This window comes from Rhipicephalus microplus, chromosome 9 (assembly GCF_043290135.1).
Source record: "Rhipicephalus microplus isolate Deutch F79 chromosome 9, USDA_Rmic, whole genome shotgun sequence".
Lineage (NCBI taxonomy): Eukaryota > Metazoa > Arthropoda > Arachnida > Ixodida > Ixodidae > Rhipicephalus > Rhipicephalus microplus.
The window spans coordinates 1714412-1728088 of record NC_134708.1 but is presented as its reverse complement, the minus strand read 5'-3'; the positions used below and the strand labels follow the sequence as shown (position 1 = coordinate 1728088).

At 45.2% G+C, this 13677-nt stretch overlaps 1 protein-coding gene across 6 annotated transcripts in view; it reads right to left on the bottom strand.

The window, feature by feature from the left end:
* Positions 1–13677, bottom strand: part of LOC119185105 (EEF1A lysine methyltransferase 2) — a 96715-nt gene that overhangs the window by 63336 nt on the left and 19702 nt on the right. For all 6 annotated transcript variants that reach the window (XM_075872958.1, XM_075872959.1, XM_075872954.1 and 3 more), the window contains exon 3: positions 13239–13350. In XM_075872958.1, the coding sequence (XP_075729073.1) occupies positions 13239–13350 (112 nt within the window). The remainder of the gene's footprint in view (positions 1–13238; positions 13351–13677) is intronic.

The window sequence follows — 13677 nt, the reverse complement described above, 5'->3', positions numbered from 1 at the left end:
GAGCTTAAACAATGTATGTTGGTGCTTAACATCCAAAGCACCGTTTAATGCAAATGCATCCACGTTGACACTCAGTAATACATCTCAATCCTGACGACTAATACCCATGATTGCTTGAAAATAAAAAACCTGGAGGCACTGCGCCGACCAAAGTAAAAGTTTAAAAAGAAAAAACACAGAAAAAAGACGTTTCAGCTCTCACACGGAAGCCTTGTTCACAGTAAAATGAAAACATGTGGCTTTACACATCGTTATATCAGATACAGACAGGGTCGCATGTAGTCTCACAAGTCGCTTCTATGACGTCGTTGTCATACGCGCATGGGTGCACACCAGCACTGCAAAACACGTGCGCTGCTCGAAATCGTCTTGCAACCTCACCTAAATTGAGAGAGGATGAGCTTAAAGTTCGAGGATGACAGCACCTCAACTTGAACTTTTATGGCGAAAATGTCTCGCGTAAGCCTGAGACATTAGTGGCCGTTCACGGTTTTTTTTTTTTTTCTTTCACATCTTCAAGTTGTCTCCTTCGCCCCAAGTGCGTATAGCTTCTGGCCTTTGTGCACAATCTTATAGCTACTCTGGTTACGTGCGTGTTCCGCACTTCATCGAGGCGCGGTGTGTTGGTGCTGGCTGCAGAGCGTCTCCTAACGACAAAAAAGCCCCCGGATCACATCTTGGCCCTGACTACGGAACAGTAAAAAGTATCTACACATAAATGCGAGGATGTATAACTAAGATGTCAACATATATATTGGAAAAGGCCTTGACGTCATACGCTTTGAAAGCAGATGCCTTGGTGTGAGAGAAAGATAACGAGCAAGCTCAGCTATACATGCAGTAATTAGTGGGGAAACATTAAAAAAATGCATGCGATATTGTACTTTTTTTAATACGATATGTGCAAAAATGCAAAGAAATATGCTTGGATGCATATATTTGAATGCCAACTTATGCGGAGTGAGGTGGCTCATGGAAAGAGGTGATGCTGAATGGAATGGCGATGTCCATTATTCATATAACGGGTATCCATCTGTATTGAAACACCTGGAGACTCTTATTGCAAGACAACAAAAATTTACCGAGAAAAGTGTACGAGTATCCTTGTGTCTCGCGAAAAACCATACAATGCTTCATCACATGGCAAGAGGAACGAAGCAGCACTTCCGTTCCGATTTTCTTTGTCAACATTCATTATTTTTTATGCTGTTCCTGGGTCATTTATCAACAAAGTATATATTCTAAGTTTTTGTTGTGATTATTTTCGCACATATAGTGTTTATTATTGCACTGTTTACCAGCTGCCAACCAGAAATTCCACACTTTTCACATTTTTATTCATTCTAAAATATTTTTGTTGCTCTACAGCATATACTTTTTTTGGAAAGAACATTTTATTGCGCAAAGTTTGATGAGCTGTAATGCGTTCTGGAGTACTTTTCGAACTGGCAAAAACAATCTTCCCAGTACATATGCAAAACAACCATTTTCCCGTGGTAACGAATGAGTTAGAGCCTTCAAGGTATGTGACTGGTGCAGTAGATAGCATGCACAGCAAGTAATGTTACCAACCGACAGGGAGTGGGCTTGACTTTCATTGACGGAAATTTTTTAGGGGTGAAGTTACTTATGGCGTGGCTTGTGCATCCCTTTGTCTTAGTATGTAACCTGTGGCACATACCCGCATGCCTGTGGCACATACCCGCCGTCAGGCACATATCCGCATGTCCACATGTTACCAAAAACGTAGCACAGCGTCATTATCATGCTCTCAGTGTGAACAAAGCACTGACAGCAGAAATGTGGTGCATACTCTCGTTTAGTCCTTGAATTGTCCGCTAGATGGCGGTACTTGTATATGATGAATATATGATCAAAATAAGCCAGATGACGGTACTTGAAGTGTTCACTATATGGACGGACCAACGCCTCCTAGAAAGGCGCATGTATGGACGAATGAACGGTCCGATGTACGGACGGATTGACGAACGCATGGACAGAAGCACAAACAGATTGACGGACGTTTTGCCCCACTCATCATCATTCATTCCATAGATATGCTGTAATTTTTTTCTTTGCCTTCTGACCACGTGTATTTTTTTTTGTCTTCTGATTGTGTGTACTTTTTCAACATGCAGTGTACCGGACACCCTGGCACACTTGCTTCTTGCATGCCAGTGTATTGCCAGACGTAATTTGCAACAACACACGACTGATAACGAAGCAGAATGGACGAACAAAGACTTAAACGAAACGTGAGAGGCGAAGCTCACCCTCGAAGACCTGAAAGACCAACAGGGCCAAGAGGGCAGTAGAAGCCAGAGGGTTCCTGGACTAAGGAGCCCTCCCACCTCAGGGTGACACCAGGCATTGCTCAGGGCACTGTTTCGAAAATTAATGTTTACTTCTCTCTCTCTCTCTCTCATTTCCATGACAGAAGTATGTCAGTGAAGTCTCGGTGAACCCTGGCACAAAACACTTTCACGTTAAAAAATATTCAAAAGTAGGGGACTTATCGACAAGTTCATGGCTGCCAGTGTAAGCGACACAGTAAAAAAGGAGCGTTAAGCGAAACATCCAGGAAAAAGAAAAGTTCTATAGGGTAAGGTAGAGATGGCAGCATTAGTAAGAAAATTGTCGTAAGCCTGCAGTAAAAGTCAAGACGAAATAAGGAAGGATTTATTTGATGATGATTGATTGATTTGTGTGGTTTAACGTCCCAAAACCACCATATGATTATGAGAGACGCCGTAGTGAAGGGCTCCGGAAATTTTGACCACCTGGGGTTCTTTAACGTGCACCCAAATCTGAGCACACGGGCCTACAACATTTCCGCCTCCATCGGAAATGCAGCCGCCGCAGCCGGGATTTGAACCCGCGACCTGCGGGTCAGCAGCCGAGTACCTTAGCCACTAGACCACCGCGGCGGGGCTTTATTTGATGATAGGGAAAGTGCTTTGCCGTTCGGAGGGAGGTCGGGTTGTTTTGGAACACGTAGTTATAAATCGAGATAAGGCAAAGAAAAGAAAAAGCTCTTCCTCACTGTACATGCGTGTGGATGCTAAGACTAACTCAGCATGTTTTAATTGAATGTTAAAATACACATATGGGTGTATGTAAGGCCGCTGACGTATACGTCTTGGGCTTTAAAGGTCCCGTAAACAGGCTCCTGCTTTTTTTTTTTAACCCCCCCTGCAAGCTTGGCAATTCGTAGATTAGACCACAGCGATCACGTTTTCTGAATATTACAGCGCTGCATGCGGAGCAGTGCCTCCATTTCGAAAAGCGTTCCCGCGCATTTTTCCTACGCTTGACCAAACTCCTTGCACGTGCAGTGACGTCAACTCATCCATCGGCGACGTGACGTAACACACAGCTCGCCGAAGCAGTTCGCCGATTGGTCTAAATTAGGTGTGAAAAACGGTAGTGAAGTCCACGTCAGTTCCTGTTCCCACGCACAGCTACGAAACTGCCCCTTGTTACTTGGTACTGCGGTGAAAAAACCAGCCTCGCAACTGTCGCGTGCATATGTGCACTCCTCGCTCAACTACAGCGTCTGTGCGCACGTACAAACGTGCTTCACCCACATGAGCAACACGGGTAAAAAGCGTTGCTCTATCCTCAGCTGCAAATCGAGCGACTGGGCAGCGGAGAAGCATCGGCACCGGGTGCCTCACGATGGGGCCCTGCGCGCTGCATGGTGAAAGCGAATCAGCCATCAGCGACATACGTCGGGAACCTGAGCGTTTGTGGTCGACACTTCACACCTGACACTTACACGGTTGACCCGCAGCTGGTGCGGCAAACGGTAAATAAACAACAACGCTTTGCAGCAAGCAGAAGTGCGTTGCGACTGATCGATTTTGCCGATGACGTGAATCGCTGACGTGGTGTCACGTTGCCGAAGTGGGCAAAGTCACGACGATGGGCTACACCTTCCCCTTCACGGAAGGAAGAAGGGGGGCGAGGCCGCGCGAAAATTTGAAACCAGCTTAGACCGATGTTCTAACACCTGTAAGTTCCTTAATATAGCACGTATTCGCAAAATTCTTATGACAGCAAGTTCACAAAGAAAAACTTCACATATATATCCTTTAAAGAACTTTTGGACCTCAGGGCTATTTACTGACCCTTTAATGATGACCTTGCAAAGGTAAACAGCTCGGTAGTAAAAAAAGGTGAAAGAAAACTGCAATATTTGTGGTGAAAAAGTAGGCAAAAAGAAAACAAAGGCTCATCTGTGATATAGTGCAGAAAGCTAGGCTGTGAATTTATAAGGTTGCTTTATAAGAAACGAACATGAATTCAGCTGAAACAGATCAGGCCAGAACAATTGCAACAAACTCTTGAGCTTGACAAAGTGCAAGCCACAGGTACATCATTTCATAGATTCGTCATCCAAAGCAAAACTCCCATAGTCTGTCAGCTGGAGGGTTCGATTGCGATGACCACCTCGAGGAGAGTGGTTTTGCCTTGCCTCCAAGATCAGTCCACCCATGACCACGCAACGGTGGCATAATTTGATGTCACACTGTGATGTCACTGTGGCGTCACGATGGCTTCACGATGACACCAAAAATTCTGGCAATATGTCATACCACGAGATTGTCATGCGGCAGTGCCTTTATATTGCCACGAACGAAATAACAGAGACAGCCATGAATCGATGTCTTGCTTGCACCCAGACCAGGAAGCAATGTTCTCTTCTTTCTCCACTTCCAAGCGATTTCAAGCTACAGTTGATGGCTCATACCCATTTACCTGTGACATTATTCCCTCTCCTCGAAAAGCATTGTCTCGATGCTCGTGATGAGCGTTGAAAAAAAATGAGAAAGAAAAGACGCTACTATGAAATCTAACAACTGCATCTTAAAGCAAAAAGAAATGGGTTGGTGTCACAGAAGTACTCAATAACGAAAGAAGTTAGGACACAAGACACATCAAAAAGAAACAAAAGTGACAAAAAAAAATAAGTAGTCATTGCATGATAAGTCAGTCCACGTTCGATTCACAACGCAAGAAATATGGCTTGAGCCTCGACACATGCACCATATCAATTTGTGAAAACCGATGGGAACGTCTTGATGTGCCCTCAGGGAGAACTTCGTAAGTAACGTCGCTGAGTCGGCGTAGAACTTTGTACGGGCCGAAGAAGCGCCGCAGCAACTTTTCAGAGTGACCACACTGTCGGATGAGGGTCCACACCCGAACTTCATCGCCTGGTTGGAAGGTAACCTCTCGGTGTGTAAGGTTGTAGCGGCGTGCGTCGGCAGTTTGGCAAGCCTGAATACGGTGTCGGGCGAGTTGACGGGCCTCCTCAGCACGTTGAGCGAACAAGGCAGCGTCCCCGTTGAACATGCCATGGTTGTTGGAAAGAAGCATTGCGTCGAGCATCGTAGTAACCTCTCGACCATGAACTAAGCGAAATGGGGTGAAACCTGTACTCTCTTGGACTGCTGTATTGTAATAAAAAGTTACGTAAAAGAGTATATCGTCCCAGTTATTGTGATCAATGGCCACATACATTGACAGCATATCTGCAATGGTCTTGTTCAACCGTTCAGTGAATCCGTTTGTTTGGGGGTGATAACCCGTGGTTTTCCGATGTTCTGTACCACTTAGTCTCAACACTTCTTGAAGCATCTCTGCGGTGAAACCTGTCCCACGATCAGTAATTATCACAGCTGGCGCTCCGTGACGAAGGACGATGCTGGTGACGAAAAACTGGGTGATTTCGGCGGCGGTAGCTTTGGGCAGGGCCTTTGTTTCACTGTAACTCGTTAAATAATTGGTGGCAGCCACAATCCAGCGATTTCCAGACGAAGACGTGGGAAACGATCCGAGCAAGTCAATGCCAATTTGATGGAATGGTGTTTTCGGCGTGGTGATAGGCTGTAGTAGGCCTGCTGGTCGAACAGGTGGAGTCTCACGGTGTTGGCAGTCATAGCATGTGCGGACGTACTGCTTGACTGTCTTCACGAGGCGTGGCCAGTAGTAGGAGAGGCGAATTCTTTCCAATGTGCGCGTGTAGCCAAGATGTCCAGATGATGGTTCGTCGTGACAAGCATGTAAAATATAGTCACGAAACGAAGTCAGCGCAACCAGTAGGTAAGTAGCTTGGGTATGGTCGAAATTCTTCTTATAGAGGACTTCATCCCTGATGCAAAACGACGCAAATGAACGTGCGTAGTTTAGAGGAAGACTGCTTTTTCGACCTTCGAGGTAGTCAATCAGCGGGCTTAGCTCCATGTCGTCGCGTTGTTGTTGAGCCAAGTCGGTTGCTGACACAGAGGAAAGGAAGGTATCGTCCTCTTCAACGTCCACATTCGTACTTCAGATTGGCGCACAAGAGAGACAGTCAGCATCGGTGTGTTTGCGTCCTGACTTGTGAATGACTGTAACGTTAAAATCTTGCAGCCGAATTCTCCACCGGGCTAGACCACCAGAACGATCTTTAAAGTTGGCAAGCCAGCATAAAAAATGGTGGTCGCTTACTACCCTGAATGGTCGACCGTACAAATAAGGGCGAAACTTTGTTATAGCCCAAACAACGGCTAAGCATTATTTTTATGTTGCAGAGTAGTTTTTCTCTGCAGATGATAGTGTTCGACAAGTGCGACGTTGCTGGCATCCGTGTGTAGCTCTGTGGCAGCATTGTCGTCAAAGTGACCGAGTACAGGTGGGGCTCAGAGATGGTTTCGTAGCGTGTCGAAGACGTGACGCTGATCCTGATCCCAAACAAATGGTACGCCATCTTTTGTAAGTTCATTTAGAAGCTCAGGGATTTTAGAAAAGCCTTTGACGAAGCGTCTGAAATATGCGCACAGTCCAAGAAATCGGCGGTGATCGCGCTTGTTCTTTGGGACAGGAAATGTCGCGACTGCTTTCGTTTTCTCAGGGTCTGGGTGTATACCGGCGTGGCTGACAACGTGACCAAAAAACTTCTGTTCCTCGAAAGCAAAGTGGCATTTCTTATGTTTGAGAGAAAGTCCAGCTGTTTGAATCGCCTGGAAAACTGTCTGTAAGCGCTGCATGTGCTGCTCAAACGTGTCCGAGAAGATGACCACATCATCAATATAGACAAGACACGATTGCCATTTTAGCCCAGAAAGAACCTTGTCCATCATTTTTTTAAAAGTAGCTGGTGCCGAGCATAAGCCGAAGGGAAGGACATTGAACTCATAGAGTCCGTCAAGAGTAATGAAGGCGGTCTTTTCGCGGTTGCGCTCATCAACAGAAATTTGCCAATAGCCGCTGCGTAGATCTATGGAAGAAAAGTAATGATCGTTGCAAACGTGGTCCAGCGAGTCATTTATTCGTGGTAAAGAATACACGTCTTTCTTCGTGATCTTATTCAACTTTCGGTAGTCGACGAAAAATCGCAGGGTACCATCTTTTTTCTTTACTAACACAACAGGGGACGCCCAGGGACAGGTCAATGGCTGAATGACATCGTCCTTGAGCATCTAGTGGACCTGTTGGCGTATAGCGTCTTGTTCTTTTTGCGAGACTCCGTAGGTCTATTGTCGAATGGGTTTCTCGGTAGGATTGGTGATGATACGATGCTTGGCAAGCGGTGTTGGGTTCACTTTCAAAGTCTTAGCGAAGCAGTCCCGAAATAAGTCGAGTAGCTTCAAAAGACGTTCCCATTGTGCAGAGGGTAGACCCTGGTTTACGTCAAGAGTGCTTGCGAATGTCATGGCGGAATCGTCGCACGACGAAAGGGCAGATAATGTTGAGGAACCAGGGACGTTGGAAATTTCCTCAAGGTATGCGATCGCAGTGTTTTTGATAAGATGGCGATACTCCTCGTTGAAATTCGTGACTACAGGGCAAGCCTGCTTGCTGTTGGGCTGAACAATACCTCGGGCAACGCAGATTTGTTGTGCAAAAAGTAGGGACAAATTTCCTTCCGCAATTACAGCATCGGGGACGTCTTGGTCACATTCAACGGTGATAAAGAGGCTGCTGCGGGGAGGCAGAGTAACAGATTTAGAGGATACACGTAGGGCAGCCTTCGATAAGTGGGTGTTTTCAGGTTCAGGATGAAACAGGTCCTCGAATGACACCTGCAAGTTTCGTAGGTCAATAATTGCGCCGTGTTCGCAAAGAAAGTCCAGCTCCAGAATGAGTGGACAAGAGCACACAGGTAGTATGAGGAAAGACCCTGCGAACATCGAAGCATGGACATGAACACGGGCTGTGCACATTTTAGTCGGCGTGACGATGTGGCCGCCTGCCGTGCGCAACGGGGGTCCTTGCCAAGGGGTAGTTACTTTCCTCAGATTGGATGCCAGGGCACTGCTCATAACCGAATAATCGGCGCCGGTGTCGATGAGGGCAGTGACGACTCGATTATCGACGTGTACGGTGATGTCGGCGGAAACAGTCTTATGACTTTCGGAAACGACTGAAAAATCAGAACGGTCATCGTTGGGTCTTTGTGTCGAGGGAGGCTCTTTGGCAGTTTTTTGGGATGCAGCTTCACCCCCCGGAGCCGCGATTTCTAGTTTCCCCTGTGGAGACTCGGTGGCCAGCCTCTGAAAGGAGCATAAGATGACAAGGGAAATCTAGGTGACGTGGGGCAGCGAGGTGATGGTGATCGTGATTGGTGGCATTAACCAAGGCGAGGAGCTTGCTGGCTCGTAACGTACGCTTCGGTGTCGCGGGGAAGCTCACCGTAACGCGGGCACCGAGCAACAGGGTGGAAGCCACGGAGACCAAGTTGGCAGTATTGGCAATTGCGGCAGACGTGACCCGCTTCACCACAGTGGTAGCAGAGTGGACGGTTATCCGACGTACGCCATATGCTGGCCTTTGTGGCGTTCTGTCGCGATACAGATGGATGATAAGTGAGTGCACTTGAAAACCTTGAGGCGGGTAGCGGAGTCGAAGAGGTGCCCTGGAATTGATGGCTAGTCTGATCCATTGTCCGCATAGTGGGATCAGGAGCATGTGGTGCAGGACATCCCAGGGCCGCTTCGTAAGTCAGCACAGCGCCTCAGACCTTGTTGGTGCAACTGGGGTGACCACCTGTATGATCTCATTTCAGATTAAATCTGCGAGAGCATTTGCAGGTGATTGGGCTCTCACTGCTTGGAGTTGGCGCAGCTCGTCCCGCCCGACGCTTCTTATGAACTCTGCGAGGGCATGCCTCTCGCTGTCAGCCCCGATAGAGCATGCAGCAGTTGTGACCACGTGGCGTTCATACTGTGACGACCAATGCTGGAGAGTACGCTCCATTGTGGCTGCCTCATTTATGAACTGAGCCACAGTTGTGGGCGGATTGTGCACAAGCCCGGCGAAGAGCTGCTTTTGTGCAAAGAAGGTGCGGCATTAAATGCCACACCTTCTTTTCCTTGGACATTTCAGGGTCAGCACGCTTGAAGAGTCGAAGCATGTCTTCTACAAACATCGAAACTCTCTCGTTAGGTCATTGATTCCGAGACAAGATGGCCTGCTCCGCTCTCTGCTTCCTTTCGGCGCTGCGGTATGCATCACGAAACTGTGGGCTGAACTTTTGCACGTAGCAAAGGAGCGCTCGTGGTTCTCATACCACGTTTTGGCAGAGTTTTCCAACGCAAAGCAAACTCTCCACAGCTTGCATGCTTCATGCCATTCGTTGATGCTAGCAACTTGATAGAAGTGGTCAAGCCAGTCATCAACATCATCATAAATGTCTCTATAAAATCAGCGTGGTGTTTGCAGTGCATGAAAAACATGCGGGAGAAAAGAATAGGCGTCGTTGGTTTGACTCGCCTGGTTGGTAGTCGAGGTTGCCATCTCATCTTGAGAGAGAGGACCGTATTCGGGAAACAGTCCTCGCAGGCGGCGACTGCTTCTTGCCGTGGGAGCTGTAGCTCTCTCCAAGTAGCTCGGTGTGTCGGCTGAAAATCTGGAGCCGAGGTGCATTTACCCCGCTCCTCCACCAGTGCCACGAATGAAATAACAGAGAAAGCCATGAATCGACATCTTGCTCGCACCCAGACCAGGAAGAAATTTTCTCTTCTTTCTTCACTTCCAAGCAATTTCACGCTACAGTTGATGGCTCATACCCATTTACCTGTGACAATATCATGACGATTTTTGGCAACACTTGCGTTGACGCCGAGAATCACTTTCCACATTATCTTTATTAACAGAAGCCTACCACCGTCGCAAAATTTGAAAGCCCATCCACGCAATGTACAAATGAGAGGTAGGCAGAAGACCATCCACGAGAAAAAAGCAACTATGCTAGCGCGATTATATGTGGCCTATTATCTTTCTTCTTTGGCCTGTGGTGGTGGCATGTGAATTTTATTCAAAGATAAATTCAGTTTTTGGATATCTGTAGAAATGCAATCTTTGGATATGTCATTTTTTATTAATCAGGAATGAGCAAAATGTAGAAATTATACAGCATTTTACATCAAAATTGAATTACTGCTCTACCTCCCTACACTGGCGAAAAAATCATAAAAATACCTGCCAGGTAAGGTAATTACTCTGCGATTGGCAACCCTCCTCAACCACGAGCAACAGCGAAGCATGACGCTTCATAGAGGATATAAACACCAGCATTGAAGCACTGCACAACTATGAGCTGGGGCAGAAGGTGTTTCTACGTTATAACACTGCTCTACGCAATGCACTGCAAGAACATTCAGTGCAGCAGGTGCCCTCTTGAGAACAACTTTGAAAAACGGCTCATGTTGAAAGTCAACAATACATCATAGAAGCCACAGGAAGCCTTCTCTCCACCATGCAAGCCACAGAAATGCGCGGTAGCTTGAGTGCACCTTGCTATTGTGTAACAGCTACAAAAATTTAAAGGAAAGTAACAAAAAAGTGATCAATTACAGTTCTATAATTGCTCAGTTACAATTCTCGGGCTGTGTTTGACTACTGTTATGAACTACTACATTTTAGCCCTTGGTGGGACAGTGGGACTGGTATGTTCCAATTTTTTGTCTTCCACATTGGAATTTTTTAAGATAAAAACTACTGAATCGATTGCTTTCAGACTTTTAGTGCAAACGTGTGGATGTTCTACAAAGCAGTAGTTTTAGTTGTTTTAATGGTATTTTCGAGATGGCAGCATCTATTTAATGGTATTCGAGGTGGCAGCATCTATTTACGTAAAAAACGAACGATTCTCTTTGCACGTACGATGTCCTTTCTTCATCAAATTTTGGCACGCTGTCAGCATGAAAGGCAAACTTGAAAAGCTTATTTCATGCCTACAAGTTCCCAAACATGCTATTATGGTGCTTTTTTTTCTGTACACCTGCACAGTTTCCACAAAATTTTGAGCAATGGAAAAGTGACAACCACTGAGTGATATATTTCCAAATGCATAGCGTTCTGTGCAACTGATTTCACTCATTTTCATTCTGCTCTATGTAAGGGAGTCTCTTTCCATTGAGGAAACAATTGAACTTCTTTTACGTACAAAAATTTGGCTGCTGCAGGCACGCTCAGTACCCACATGCGATGCTCGAGTGCTCTTAGCAACTGAAATTCACAATGAACATTTATTTCACTGTTTTTTTTTTTTTAAAGGAGAGTATGTGTTTGTAAGCTCTGTCCTTTGTTGTTTATACAATCCAACCTTATTTCACACGCACGAATGCTTTCTGCCACTCCTTTTTTCCAGACACAATAGATATGTGGAATAGTTTACCCAATGCGGTTGTGCAACAAACAACATCAGTGGATTTTGAAAATGCATTGGACGGTTTTCTTTGTAGTGATGCGTGCTAAATTCTGTTGTCAGCATTTATTCGTTGATTTTTATGTGTGTAGTCACTGTTGCTTGTATCTTGTTTTTTTATTGTTGGTTATTCATCTCGTATTTATATGTGCTTTTGAATTTTTTTTGTGCGAACATTATTTACTTTGTGACACCCTCCCTGAAATGACCCCAAGCACGGGGTTGACAGTATCAAATAAATAAATAAAATAAATAAAAATAAAAAATTTAACTAAGTTTTTTTTTTTCTGTAATGACTGTCCCTTAGTGGGACACAAACGTCCCACTGTTTTTCTTGCAAATCTTTTGAAATAGAGAGCTAAAATTTTGTATATATTACAAACGACGATGCTGCCCACAATAGGCAGCAAGCATTGTCCATAAAGTCATGCTTCATAAAGGGTTAAAGGAGGTAATTGTTTGCTTATTTTCTGTAACGTCCACAAGCCTCGTCACTCGGCAAACCGTGAACTATGACAATGACAAAAAAAGAACATTATGTTTCATTTACAATGCTAAGCGTTTTCTGCCTGACACGATTTTAGATATTGCATGACTTAATATTTCTGAAAAAGCCCTACTTATTTGTTCTAAATTTCACTTTACATTATTCAATCATGCGTTTGGAAACTACAATTGCCAAAAAGAAAGTTTTTCTTTTTCAGGAGAGTACTATTCTGATGCAACATGCAGATTTGAAAAATCCCTTTGGTCCCTAGATGACGCCCTTCAACTTCAGTGTAAATAAAAATTGACAGTGGGGCCAAGTGAGGTGGCCTTAAAAGAGAAGCCCATGTGCTTTTTCACTTTATTGTAATCTTGGAAAATGGTTGGCACATGTCATGGTGGTTGACGTAGCTCCAAGCACATCTCTCAGGAGCGCAATCACAAGTGTCACGGCAATCAGCCACCATTCTAGCAGAACAAACCCTGGTTGGTTCATGGTACAGCAAACCTGTAAACCTGTAGTGCATACAGACGAGGAGAGAGACATGTTTTGTCTCTTCACACTGCACATTTGCTTTTCCTCCCACATTCTAGATCATGGCGATCCCAGAAGTAGGTAATGACAGTACCCTGTCAGCTTACTTCATTATAAACAGTTAATGTTCGCAAGTTTTTAATGACTCGTAATTCAAATGGCCGACTTTTCATGGAGACTCCCCTAGTGTATCCATTATCTAAAATGAGGCTTCTTGTGTGTTTTGCGAGTTTGTTGAATTTGAGGAAGTCAATGTAATGCAATATCAAACTCAACACAGGAGACTGCACTGAATGCTATGAAAACTTGCAATGTCTCGTAGTGTTCCCAGTTTGTGTTTGTTATTTCGGCACTACAGGGATTTCATGACATTAACCAATTAGATGCCGAGCAAAGTGTCTCAAGTTCGTTGTACTATTTTGTCTTTAAATAACACTGAAAAATTGCAGGATAGAGGAGCAAAAAAAAATCGCCAGCTTATTTACACAACAACAACTTAAAGCTGAACGGAAAATAACACACCAAGTGTATGAGGAGGTGTCCATTTCCACAACCGATGTCCAGAATATGGCTTGCCTTCTCAGCATGCTGCAGCATCCATGTAGTGACACGATGTTCATTCTTGCTGCCGAACCTGATGAAAGAATTATTCGTCAAAAAACGGCACCATTTAGGCAGGCGTGCCTGATCAGAACGCTGCTGTCAAAGATGTTATTTCTTACACATTTCAAGGGTGCAGCAGGTTTAGTAGATAAGAGACTAAAAATTTTATTCAAGGAAAAAGAGAAGGGGACTTTTAGAGCTTCCATGGTTGGGGCCTGATTTCCAGGGCTCCACTGGCCTTAGCTGCCCATCGGACTTGATCTAGAAGTGCGAGCTGCACTCCTGGTCCGAGCTAGAAAGGTGTGCCTCCCACTGCTCCATATTAGGTCTTAGAGGTATGCCGAGAAAATCGGCTATG